Raw genomic sequence first — 13,396 nt, 5'->3', positions numbered from 1 at the left:
AATCATTCAAAATGTACCAAAATCAACAACAAGCCATCCTCAACTCACACATTGACATTTTACCAAAATTTCCAAAACCACATCCAACCATTTTAACACTTCTCAATCAAATGGCTAAAGGACACACACAATATCATGTCATACATCCTTCCTCATCCCAATTTCCAATAATACCGTTTCCAATCAACAATCACTATACATAATTAACATCATACTCACCATCAATATGGTACCACCCACCAATTCAACCTCAATCATCCATCAAGCATATATCACAACATGCACTTCTCATATATCACACAATCAAGGTATCAATATTCATAATCACATATATGAACACATCATATATCTCAACCATTCAACAACATCAACAATCCAATGCCTATCTTAGGGCCTCTAGCCTAAGTATTTCCTACCACATTACATATTAGATACGGGAAACCGAAACCATACCTTAGCCGATTTCCCAAGCTCAACCGGAGCACTTCCAAACCACTTGTCCACAAGCTCTCAAGGTATCAACACCTCCAAGAACAGATTTTTATCACACAAAACCCTCTTTCAAGCTTTCCAAAATCACCAATCAAGCTCCAATATTCACATATACACAACCTAAGCCATAATCATCATATCCATACACAACATCTCAATACCCAAACATCATAGAACAACAATTTACACTAGGGTTGAGAATCTTACCATATCCAAGGTTCAAGGAGACAAGATTAACCTTCTCCTTCAAGAGAGTTGGGTCCTATAACATCAAAGAACCCAAAATCTCAACATTTTTGCTCATGAAACTCGAAATCAAGGGCTGGAATTTCGAACAATAAAACGTGGCTTACCTCAAGATTAATTGTATGGGTTTTGTAGAGCTCTCCGCGGTGAACACGTGGCCGCAAACGGAGCGGCAATCGGAGCTCTAGATCAAAAGTTATGGTGGTTTGAAGATCAAGTGAGAGAAGGAAGTTGAGAGAGTGTTCTTCCCTCCATGGCCTCCATTTCAGCGTGTTTAGTGTCTCAAATGAGGAGAGAGAGTGCTGAAAACTAGGGTTTTGGTTTAGTTTAGTTGGGCCAAGGGCCCACTTTGGGTCCGGTTGGCCCGGTTTGGCCCGTTTGGTCCAATCTTGGTCCGATTTCTATAAAATTGGTACCGAAATTCTCGTCTCAATTTCCTCTATCATATTAAGCCATAAAAATAACATTTTTGGCTTTCTAGAATAAATTCTCATTTATGAGTTAATTAGCCGTTAATTAACTGGGTCTTACATAAGTGTTATGTGTAAGTGATGCTAGTTATCCTGGTGATAGTATTGGTTTTATTTACGTTATTAGATATTGTAATGTGAGTTGGTAAATGAGGTGTTTGAAAATGATTAGGAATAATAATATTTTTTAAGGAAAATTGTTTGTTATTTGAAGAAGATATCTCTTAGCATGGAATGTAGGTCAACAAAATATTATTTGTGAAACGGATTGTATAAAAGTGTTTAATCTTATTACTAATTATCAAGATGATTTTGGATTTATTGATTCCTTGGTGTTCAAAATAAGGGATATCAATATATCATGTATTGGAATTGACATTTTGACTTTCGTTTGATTATGAGATATGTAAATACGGTGGCAGATATAATAACAAAAATGACAATGAAATTATAATTTTATCAAATGGAACTTTTTTTTTTCTTTGAAAGAAATTTAAGAATAATCTTAAATGAGATTTTCTTTTAAACAGTTTTTTTTTGTTTAATTTATTTAAGTAAAAAAAAAAATCAAGATTGAATATTCCTACAACACGGCAGGGCACAATTAAAATGCAATTCAAGTAGTACCTCTTAGGATCTCTACCTTTACTAGCTCCATTAGAAGCTTCAAAAATAGCATATATTATTGCAGAACTTAACATGATTATTATTTATTTATTTATGTACATATACATTTGTTAACTTAGTTAGGGGATTAGAAGGTAACAGGGATGAGTTGTTGAGTTAGAAAGGCGGCAGGCAGGGGATAGAAAAAAAAATGTGCACATACACAATTAATTAATTAATTATATGAATGGAACAGCGGTCAGCATGAACATAAAAAAGTTTAATGATATGAACTGCCACCAACTCCTCAAAATCTTTGCTTTGAGAAAAGAAACTTCTGTTTGATCTAATAATAAATATATTAAATAATAATAATCTGGCACTGCCAACAATTCATGAAAACCATTCTTCAACAATAAATATTTGTTGGGCTAACATAATCAACATCCCAAGCAATTAAGCACTTTCTTGCATTGTGTCACAGTTCACATGTCACCCTACCCACCATCTCCACTATTTTCTTCATTCGTGCCCTCTTCAATCATCCCATTGAACAAATAATGATCCCATGTTTATGTGATAGATGTTATACATTCTCATTGTTGATTCTTTTCAGATAGTTATTTTAACTATTTTTTTTAATAACAATTGTAAAACACGTGAATACTTAATAAATGTACTAAAAAGTTAAACTGGCTATCCAATAAGAATAAGAGGGATTATGCAATATTACATGTATTTACTAAAAATATTATGTTATCTATTTATTTTCAATCAATGAGACATTAGTTGAGATGTTTTTTAATTTAGAAACAATGTTAGATGAGTTTGGCACCACTCATTATTTGTAAGGAGGTAAACTACTAAAATCGTTCCTAATTTTTGAAAACGCTGATGATAAAAATACTTCTCACTTTGTATAACAATAAAAATATTCTTAAAATATTATAAAATGCGATAAAAATAACAAAAACGAGTTTTAATTTTTTATAAGTGATAAATAATTTTTTTATTTAGCAAATTACTTATGCATTCAATTCAAAATTTTGTAAGAATATTTAGATAATTATTTAGAAAATACATAAAAAAAAATTGGATAAAAATTTGATCTCTATATCTTTTTTAATTTTAAAAGTAATTTTAGTCTTGACCAAAAAAATCACAAAAAATCTAATTATAGTAAAATTAACAAATCTCAGAAATAAAAATATCTTATCTTTTTTCATACTTATAAAAAAATTACATCAAAATTTAATTTTTAAAGTATTTTTTAAAAATATATATTTAATATTAAATATTTTTGTCACGTTTTAAAACATTTTAAAAATATTTTTTGTTGTTAATAAAAATAAATGATATTTTTTAAACGTGTTAAAAAAATTGGCGGTGATTTTGACAGTTTATTCTTTTTAAGGATAAAGCACAATTTTCAGAATGTTTAAATACGACATAGGCTGTTTATGCATGTTTGTTTTTTAATTTATTTTTGGTATTTGGCTCTTATGCATGTTTTTTTTTTTTTTTCCAAAAACAAAAAGTTCAACACATTAAAACAGAGCAACCAGTCAAATATAACAAACAGATAATAAAATAAAATAACACAACACAAGAAAATATTTTCATATCATTTTCGACAAAACCATTAACAACAAGAGCTGATGAAACTATTTCATTTTGAAATATGGACCATTCATGACTTTTTACTAACCCATACTCTAACTAGCCATATTTATTTTTATTTTGATGGGACGACAAACATTTGTCAATGTTATTATTAATTAGAAATTCTAGCTATTAACTTGACATAGGTATAATGAAAGGAGTAAATTAGCATATCCCTTGAAGAGTCTAAGAAAATTACTTTTGAAAATGTAGAGTATATATAAGAAAATTTACTTTTTATGTTAAAGATAGTTGATACAATTAATCTTAATAAATACGTTCTGGTTCTACAAATTAAAATAACAAATTATTTGAATTCTAACCGAGTTATAAAAGTAATCTATCACAAAACAAGATAAATGAGTTCCAATTTCCTTACAAGTATATTCCAATAAGAGCTATAGAAGTGTTTGTACTTTGTAGTAAATCTTTGTTAATCCGTTGGTAGGAACATATTATGTCATCTCCTTGACTTAAAAATCAGGTAGAAAACTGTATATCCATTAAGCCAATATGAGTCCGTTAGCTAGGAATTGTTGTACTTTACACAATATGGTTAGACCAAACCCAGCAGCATATATAGCATCTGATGTGACCACCTAGTCCATTATAAATGGAATATATAGAAAAGTATAAGCATAACATAGAATTTCAAAATCCAACTGTATCTTAGCTTCAAAAAAGTGACTTAGTTGATGAGTAACTACTTTGTGTAATACACAAGAAATAAAACAATACAACTTTCTGGCCATCTTCTTTTTGTTATCTATATCTTGGGTGTACAATTTGTCACATATATATATTTTTTAATTATTTGTACTTATAAGAATGTATTAAATTAGTATTCAACCAACTATTAAAAATGACATTGTAACTGAGATTTTTTCTCTTTATAAGGTTGTCCCTCATTCTCCATTTTTGCATTGTGCATTCTAAGAGCATAACTACTAACTAGTCATCAAAGGAGAACCTAGCTAGCCATCTTGCATAACCTTTTTTTTTTTTTTGCTTAAATTAATTTCGAAAGGGGTCTTCATCATCATGGAGATGATCTGGGTTCGAACCATGGCGCTGATCACGGCGGCTTGCATGCTTCTTCCTCTATCGGCCGAAGCCATGGTTCGCCACTACAAGTTCAATGTAGGTCCATTGCATTACATTAATTCTCAGCTGAATTATCATGTCATGTTAATTAAGCATTAATATAGAATCAAGTTTGTTAAGTTCATGACACTTGAAAAAATATGAGATACAGAAGAAACCATACACGATGTTTCAAATTAGAATAGCGTGCATTTTTGCTCTCTTAAATATAATATTTTATTACTTGCTCTGTCTTGAAAATGAAAATTGCATGCATATGAAAATTGCATGCATATGAATATATGATGAAAATAATCTAAATCTATTTATCAAATAAAATAAATACTATCAACTATAACCAATTTTCCATGCAAATAATGTCTTATCTAAAAGTATTTTTTTTTTGGTGACTTTATCTAAAAGTATTTATTGCTGCATCAAAGAACGTAAGTGTTATATATGTATGTAGATAATAATTATCACATAAGTTGTCCTTTGAAATGCATTTTAATAATGTTCCACATTAATACCCGTAAAAAGTCATGAATAGCAAATGTTTTAAAAACTGAACCCATGATTAAACCGGTAGAATTAAAAATATAAAAATTCAATTAAAATTCAATTGGAATTAAACGAGATATAATAAAATAATATATTTATATATAAAATATTTTTTTAGAAAAAGTTTTTTAATTATTTTAGATCAGTTAATTACAAAAAATGTATCGGTCGATCCGCTAATCAATTCTTTGACCGATGTTTTTGGTTCTTTAATCGGTTCGTTATCAACTAATTTTTTATGTAAATTATTGATTTTCAATTAATTCGATTGTACTAATAAATTTAGTTCGATTCTCAAAACAATGGTGAATAGATATTAGATAGGTATCGGGGACGTTCTTTTTTTAAAGAGAAGTGCTAGGAGAACAATGAAAATTTTGAACAACATAAACAACCACCAATCAAATGAAAATACACTATACCCTAATTTAATGCTACTAATTAAATTTATTCTTTTAACCCTATTAATTCACATTGTTTACACATTGTTCAAAAATCTTGTTTGTTACATGTACTTTTCCTTTTTTTAATTAACAAACAAGAGTCTATCTGTTTAGTCTAGCTTAATAATGTTCTGCATATTTAAGCAGAAACGAGGGATGCATATTTCTAAGCATAAACTTGGGTAAAAACAGAGCTTTTATAGTTGGAGTGGATCCTCTGTAATATTATTCATTCTTCTCTGTATATTTTTTGGTTAAAAATTTCATTGGCGATACATTTTATTAGTTTATTCAATCAGAATTTTAAATCTACCAAGATCCTCTTGAAATACAAAACATTTTCTTTCTTACAATTCGTTCCAATTGGAATTTTTTGCTGGTTAATCACTTAATTGTAAATTGAAAAAAAAAATGTTAGATCCCCCTATTTGAACCGCTAAAAAATTATATGACATGATAATTCATATCTTTATCGAACAGCAAGTTGCTAATAGCTAGCACTATTGTTTGAGCAATGCAAGGCACTCATCAAACTACTCTCCGAGTTTGGTAGTTGCAGTTACACATTTTATGCGTCAAAGTTAGCAATTGCAATCACACTAATTTTATTTTATGTTATTTTATTCAGGTGGTGATGAAGAATGCAACAAGATTGTGTTCCACAAAGCCCATAGTAACCATAAATGGGAAATTCCCAGGCCCCACAATCTATGCTAGGGAAGATGACACTGTTTTGGTTAAAGTTGTTAACCATGTCAAATACAATGTTAGCATCCACTGGTAGGTGTACCATAACTATTTAATCTACTCTCAATTTTTTTTATTGTTATTAATTAATTTGTTTTGAAAAATAATTTATTGAAATTAAATAGGCATGGGGTGAGGCAGTTGAGGACTGGTTGGGCCGATGGGCCGGCTTACATAACCCAGTGTCCGATTCAACCAGGCCATGTTTATGTTTACAATTTTACCCTCACAGGGCAGAGAGGTACCCTTTGGTGGCATGCACATATCTTATGGCTTAGGGCCACTGTCCATGGTGCCATTGTTATTCTGCCCAAGATTGGAGTTCCTTACCCTTTTCCAAGACCTCATATGGAACAAGTTATAGTATTGAGTTAGTTTCTAACCTCTTCATGTAAACTACTTTAATTTGAAACCATGTTATATAGTCAAATATAAATCTAAAAAATGTTTCAATTTGATTCAGGTGAATGGTGGAAATCAGATACTGAAGCTGTAATTAACCAAGCTTTGAAATCTGGATTGGCTCCAAATGTTTCAGATGCCCACACAATAAATGGCCATTCAGGACCTATTCAGCATTGTGCTTCACAAGGTGAAACCCATTGACATATGTTAGAAAAAAATATTAGCTACATACAAAAAATTAGCCATCAAACTAGTGATTATATATTTATGTATAAATATATAATTTAACTTTTTTTTAAGAAAAATGTTAAAAAATCATTAAAATTTATTATTTTTGGCTATCAAACTATCAATGTTTAAAAATATAAGAGAAAGTATATTTCCATTGTCTACCTATATTTTTCCATAATTGAATTACTAGATTAAAAGTATTGAGTTGATTGCTAAATGATTACCAAAAACAATTAATTCTAATGATCATCTAGTATGGTTTTTTTAAATATGTGTTTTGCATATTTTATACAGTGACTGATTTGGATTTTGGTGGATGTTTTTTTGTGTATACTTAGCATGATTGAGGTTAGATATACACTAAAATCCATAAATTACAATAAACAAGCCATTAGTAATTTAAGGTTGATGTAATGATTGTATAAAATAGTAATTAATGCGTTGTGTGAACAGGAGGATTCAAGATCCAAGTTGAAGCTGGAAGAACTTACTTACTAAGAATCATCAATGCTGCACTGAATGAAGAGCTGTTCTTCAAGGTTGCAGGGCACAAACTCACGGTGGTGGAGGTGGACGCCGTGTACACAAAACCATTGAAGACAGACACCATAGTGATAGCACCTGGCCAAACCACAAACGTTCTGTTAAAGGCGAATCGAGCGGCCGGCAAGTACATGGTAGCAGCATCACCATTCATGGACTCTCCAATCGCAGTGGACAACGTAACCGCCACTGCGATGTTACACTACAGCAGCTCATTAGGTTCCACCATAACCACCCTGGCTTCCCTTCCCGCCAAAAATGCCACCCCAATCGCCACGAATTTCGTCGACTCGCTGAGAAGCTTGAACTCCAAGGAATACCCTGCAAGAGTGCCATTGGAGCTTGATCACTCATTGTTCTTCACCGTTAGCCTCGGCGTCAACCCGTGCGCCACTTGCGTCAACGGAAGCAGAGTAGTTGCTGCCATAAACAATGTAACCTTTCTTATGCCAAGAATTTCTCTTCTAAACGCACATTTCTTTAGTATAAGTGGCGTCTTCAGTGACGATTTTCCGGCGAAGCCTCCGGTGGTGTATGACTTCACGGGCAAGAAACAGCCGGCGAATTTGAGGACTGATAGAGGGACGAGGGTGTACAGACTTGCTTACAACGAAACGGTTCAGATAGTGTTGCAAGATACCGGAATGATAACGCCGGAGAACCATCCTATTCATCTCCATGGATTCAATTTCTTTGTTGTTGGTACTGGAAAGGGGAATTTCAATGCCAAAAGGGATGCTAAAAAGTTTAACCTTGTTGATCCTGTGGAGAGAAACACTGTTAGTGTTCCATCTGGTGGCTGGGCCGCTATAAGGTTCAGGGCTGATAATCCAGGTAAAATCTATCAATTTTCCATTTTTATTTTTTAGAAAAATTAATGGATACTTGCTTCGCTTGTATTTGTATTTTTGTGTCGGACAAACATTATGTTTTTATCTCTCAGGTCAAATATTTTCATTAGAAAAACTAATTTTTGAGTAGGCAATATTAATTGGTTTTTTATGATAAAATTATTTTTTTTATTTTTTATTTTTGAAAATTTTAGGGTTTATATTCAGAATTTAGGATATAGAATTTAAAATTTTAGATTTGAGATTAAACCTTTAGGATTTATAATTTAAATTGTTTAAAAGATTACTTGATGTTGACTGAGAAAAATTGAAACAGTATTTTTTTTTTGTTTTGAAATAGTGTATATCCAATGCAATCACCATCTAAAAGTATTGTTATCTTTATTTTATTTGTGAATTGTGACTGAATTTTCTATCAATTTCACTAATTTAAAAATTTATAAAACTCTTGATTTAATCTGAATCATTGGTTAAAAAAATTACCAATTTTCTTATGCTAGCATCTTCTTAATATATAAGATATATGGTGTTATTTATATTATTTATTTTTGTTAGGTGTTTGGTTTATGCACTGCCATTTGGAAGTTCATACAACATGGGGATTGAAAATGGCCTTTGTGGTTGACAATGGTAAAGGACCAAATGAATCTTTACTACCTCCTCCAAGTGACCTACCCAAGTGCTAAGAAGAGTAGCAGTGGTTATATATAATGGTAAAAATTTATATACAGTTGTCTGCATATAAAATTAATAATTAAAAATTATTAAATAATTTAACATATTTGATTAAGTTGTCATATAATAATTTTTAATTATTAATTTTATATAAAGACAACTATAAATAAATTTTTACTGTATATAAAAGCTTTTGCCTGTGGAGGGATAAGGGGAAATGTACAAAGGGAATCATCAAGGATAATTCTCTTGCATTGTTGAGTCAAAGGGATAAAACATAAGTTGCTAATAGCAAGTTAGAAACATATATAAGACCAATTAACATGCTTTTAATTACTTCATCTGTTTTCTTTCCCTTCATTTATTCATTTTTTTGTGCTATGATTTGTATGTACTTCTCATATTTCTGCTTCTTGAATGATTTAATTTGATTTCATGTAATGTAATTATATATACAAGAATGTAGTTCAAATATAATTTTTCTTACACATACAATGCTCGTCGGATTCTAAAGAATTTTAAAATATGGGAGGATAATCTTTTACACTTCATATTTCATTTATAGAATAGAGCATATTAGAATATATTAAAGATATTATAAGTTAATAGTGGCTCCATATCAAGCACTTGAATACAAAAAGGACCCAAAAAGCATGATTATAAATAGTAATTAATAGATGTATATTTCTTGAAAATTTTATTAAATATCATAAACATTACGTTAAAAAAACATACGCGAGAACTTGAAGAAAATATTCAATAGGATTTGTAGAGGCTAAAAATCAATTGTTAAATTCTATCCTCTTTATATTATTATTATTATTTAATGGTTTATATCTCATTAGCACCTTAGTTAGGTGGATTATTGTTATTTCATCTTCAAGCATTGTATGTTTTCAGGTTAACCTACTAAGTACAGATAAGATATGAAAATAACTGTATGCAATAGCTGAAGATACAAATCAACAACATTGTTGTTAATGTAAAATGATCAAGGGGCATAAAGATGTACAAAACGAGATATTGATCTCGTTTTCATTATTTATGTTCTTTTTGTATTTGTTGGGCTTGAATTAGTTGAAATGGCCTAACATGTCGAGAAGAGAGTCTTCACTTGGATGTTTATATGGCCTACCTTTGCAAAATAGGCATTCTTTTGTACACACAACAAAACACCTTCTCAAGGGAAAAAAAAAAAAAAAAAAGACAGAAGTCCATCTTATAATTAATACTTATCCACAATTTTAAAACTGCATTTGGGTTCATCCAATCATTATCCTATAATTAACACTTAAACGCCTGGAGTATCAGTCCAGCCATTTTAGTTTAGAGGATCTTCAATGTTCAATTTTAGTTCAATTTTACTTTCGGTATTACAAAATATCACATCAATATTTATAAGATCATGTATTATAAATAGTAATTCGAGACTAAATTATAAAATTGATCACTTTAATATTTGATTTTAATATTAAATTTTATAAAAAATAATAAAATTTAATTAATTTTCTATCAAAATAAAATTTCTTTCTAAAATAAAATCAATCTTATTTCATCAATCAGTTATAATGTGAAGTAAAATTTAAAATCGTTTTATTTCACGTCAAATCTAAAACTCCAGAAACACTCTATTAAAATTTATATTAATTTTAATTCCGCAACAAACATGGTTAGATATTAGATATCATTAAAATTAGAAAAAAATTAGGGGATATGTATTTTGATTTTCAAGAAACCATTTATGTTAACTGCTGAAATCAATGAAACAATGTTGAATTGTAATTACATAAATTAGGGATATCAATATAATAAAAAATAAAACTAATCAGATAGAGGAGAAGAATGATTCAGAGTGTATTAGAGTAAATCCTCATAATAGTCTTTGAGATTTATGCTATTACTTGGAATGGTTTTTGAGATCTAAAATTTTTTATAATAGTCCTCTAGATAGAGCTCCAAGTACCATAGTGGTTCCTGTGTCATTTTCGGTGCTAAGTCAGCTGTCGGAGTGCTGATGTGGCCATCCGTTGCCACGTTGGACAGTCCTAATGGCTAGATGATGTGGATTCATTCTAATTTGGACCCAATTTGGTCCCTCCCCCAATTTATAACCCTAATTCCAAAAGTACAGAGCATCTTTTTCTGCATTTTTCATTCTCATATCTTTCTTTCTTCTTCATCTTCCTCAATAAAGACTCTGACTTTTATTAATATAAAAAATCTCCAAAAAAATGTACCTTTGGTGGGTCTACCCACCATAATTGCAGCAATAACCTTCTCCAAGCTTTTCATATCCTCAAAGTTTTGTTTGATCAAATTCTGGGATTTAAAGCCTCTAAATCAGCTTAAAAGGCTTTTAGGTGAGAAAAAAAAAGTAGCTTAGAGGAGTTGCATTCATCACTTTTGATAAAAATATTGTGCTAATTGATGTTAATTATGAACAAGTTTTGAACAGCATTGCTCTAGTTGAAATTTAAATTAAAATAATATAGATAAATTGATACCAAGTAAGAACAGGTAAATCTAGAGCCCAAGAGTAGTAAGCAGTAGCAGTGTAGCACAGAAGAGAGGTTCAAGTGCAGATCCACAGAAGCGGTGAAGCACAAACTAAAATATGCACCGTGGTTGGTTGCGGTGCTATTGCGTTTGACAAATCTGAGAAGAGAAGGATGAGGTTGGAAGGGTAGGAGGAGTAGGAGCGCGAGATTTTAAGAGTTTGCACGAGCTCCTTACAACCCTATCTGGCTCTGACTTTATTGAGATCAATATCGAAGAAGAAAGAGAGATGAGGAAGAAGATGAAGAAGAAAGTAATAGATAAGGAAGTATATGAAAAACACATAAAAACATGTTCTGTACTTTTGGGATTAGGGTTATAAATTCGGAAAGAGACCAAATTGGGTCCAAATTGAAATGAATCCACGTCATCTAACCGTTGGGACTATCCATCGTGGCAAAGGATGGCTACATTAGCACTCTGACGGTTGACTCAGCACTAGAAATGACACAGGGATCACTATGGTGCCCGACACTCTATCTAGAGGACCACTATAGAGAATATAATTTATATCTCGAGGACCATTCCGGATAATCGCTTGAATCTCAGAGACCATTATGGGGAGTAACTCGAGTGTATTATGACACGCATCCCAATATATTGAATACAAACATTAACTCAAACGAAATTAATTTTTCTTTGAACTAAATTCCTTTAAAACTCGACCTTGTTTACACCCGTTAATAACAAAGGAGAAGATTATGCTAAAAATAATAAGTGATGATTGAGCAATGACCCTCAAAGTATGGTTACAAAAAGGAAAGAGGCGAGAAAGATGAATTTAACAACAACTAGAAGAGAAACTCTGATCTTTTCTATTTTTCGATAAAGTAAAGTACTATTTCGATACTCAAAGTTTGAACTAAATTTTAATTTGGTCCTTAATATTTTAAATATTCTATTTTTGTCTCAAAAAATTTTAAACATGTTCAATATTATCATACCGTTAAATTTATATGAATAGTTAACGAAATGAGTGATGTGAATATTAACAGTGTTATTGTTAAGTCATATCTTCTTTCTTGTATTAGAGAAATATAACCAAAACCTTCTTGTAAAAATTTTTGTTCTCAATTTTCTTCTTATAAAAAAAATTTCCAAATCCCATCAATCACCCATTAACGTTTCAAAATCAAAGAAAATTTTTTTCGTTGGTGATCGTTCGTGAGTTAATGTTACTTATGTGCTGAAATCAAAAGTTATTGACTTTTAAATATGCTAATTGTTTGTGTCAGATTTAACAGTGGGATAATATTGATCTGTTTGAAATTTTTTAGGATTAAAATTGAATGTTTAAAACTTTTTGGGATTGAAATAGAGCATTTGAAACGTTAAGGACCAAATTAAGATTTGACCTAACTGTTGGGGATCAAATAATACTTTATCCTTTTCATAATTGAATAAAGGTTTGACAATCCAAATAAATGCAACAGATGTTAAAACACACTTTCAAAAGAAAACTATAGGTGTTTTGGTTTGCATTTTATTTTCTGTTTTTATTTTTAGTATTTTCTGTTTTTAGAATTTTGTGAAGAAAAATGAGAAAATAGGAAGTGAAAATAGAAAATAGGATTTTATTGTTTTTACTGTTTTCTCTTTTTTTTTTTTTTACAAAATTCAAAAAAATAGAAAATAATAAAAATAAAAACAGAAAATTAAAACACAAATCAAACGCACCCTATGTTTTTATTTATTTTTTCTTTTAGATGTTTGGCTCCTTTTCATTCTTCACTATGAATAACTTAAGTTTGGACACTTGTTTTTTGATACGTGAAGATATCCAAACAAAATAGTTGCTTTCATAAGACCTCAAATTCAAAACTTT

At 30.4% G+C, this 13,396-nt stretch overlaps 1 protein-coding gene across 1 annotated transcript; it reads left to right on the top strand.

Annotated features, from left to right (window-relative positions):
- The first annotated feature begins 4,392 nt into the window (after nucleotides 1–4,392).
- Nucleotides 4,393–10,244, top strand: LOC112766964 (laccase-4). Its single transcript, XM_025812855.3, has 7 exons — nucleotides 4,393–4,616; nucleotides 6,192–6,343; nucleotides 6,436–6,680; nucleotides 6,774–6,902; nucleotides 7,400–8,323; nucleotides 8,896–9,053; nucleotides 9,916–10,244. Exons 1-6 carry the CDS (start codon nucleotides 4,518–4,520, stop codon nucleotides 9,024–9,026), a joined length of 1,680 nt encoding a protein of 559 aa, XP_025668640.1. The 5' UTR covers nucleotides 4,393–4,517; the 3' UTR covers nucleotides 9,027–9,053; nucleotides 9,916–10,244.
- The last annotated feature ends 3,152 nt before the right edge of the window (nucleotides 10,245–13,396 follow it).

Source organism: Arachis hypogaea, chromosome 17 (genome assembly GCF_003086295.3).
Source record: "Arachis hypogaea cultivar Tifrunner chromosome 17, arahy.Tifrunner.gnm2.J5K5, whole genome shotgun sequence".
Classification (NCBI taxonomy): domain Eukaryota; kingdom Viridiplantae; phylum Streptophyta; class Magnoliopsida; order Fabales; family Fabaceae; genus Arachis; species Arachis hypogaea.
The sequence above is the reverse complement of the archived record's forward strand: the minus strand, read 5'-3'. Positions and strand labels throughout refer to the sequence as shown.

Excerpts from the sequence above, each read along its gene's own strand:
- LOC112766964 (XM_025812855.3), top strand. The coding sequence starts at position 4,518 with ATGGAGATGATCTGGGTTCGAACCATGGCGCTGATCACGGCGGCTTGC. Across the intron at positions 6,344-6,435 it reads TACAATGTTAGCATCCACTG|GCATGGGGTGAGGCAGTTGA; the intron begins GTAGGTGTACCA and ends GAAATTAAATAG. Across the intron at positions 6,681-6,773 it reads GGAACAAGTTATAGTATTGA|GTGAATGGTGGAAATCAGAT; the intron begins GTTAGTTTCTAA and ends AATTTGATTCAG.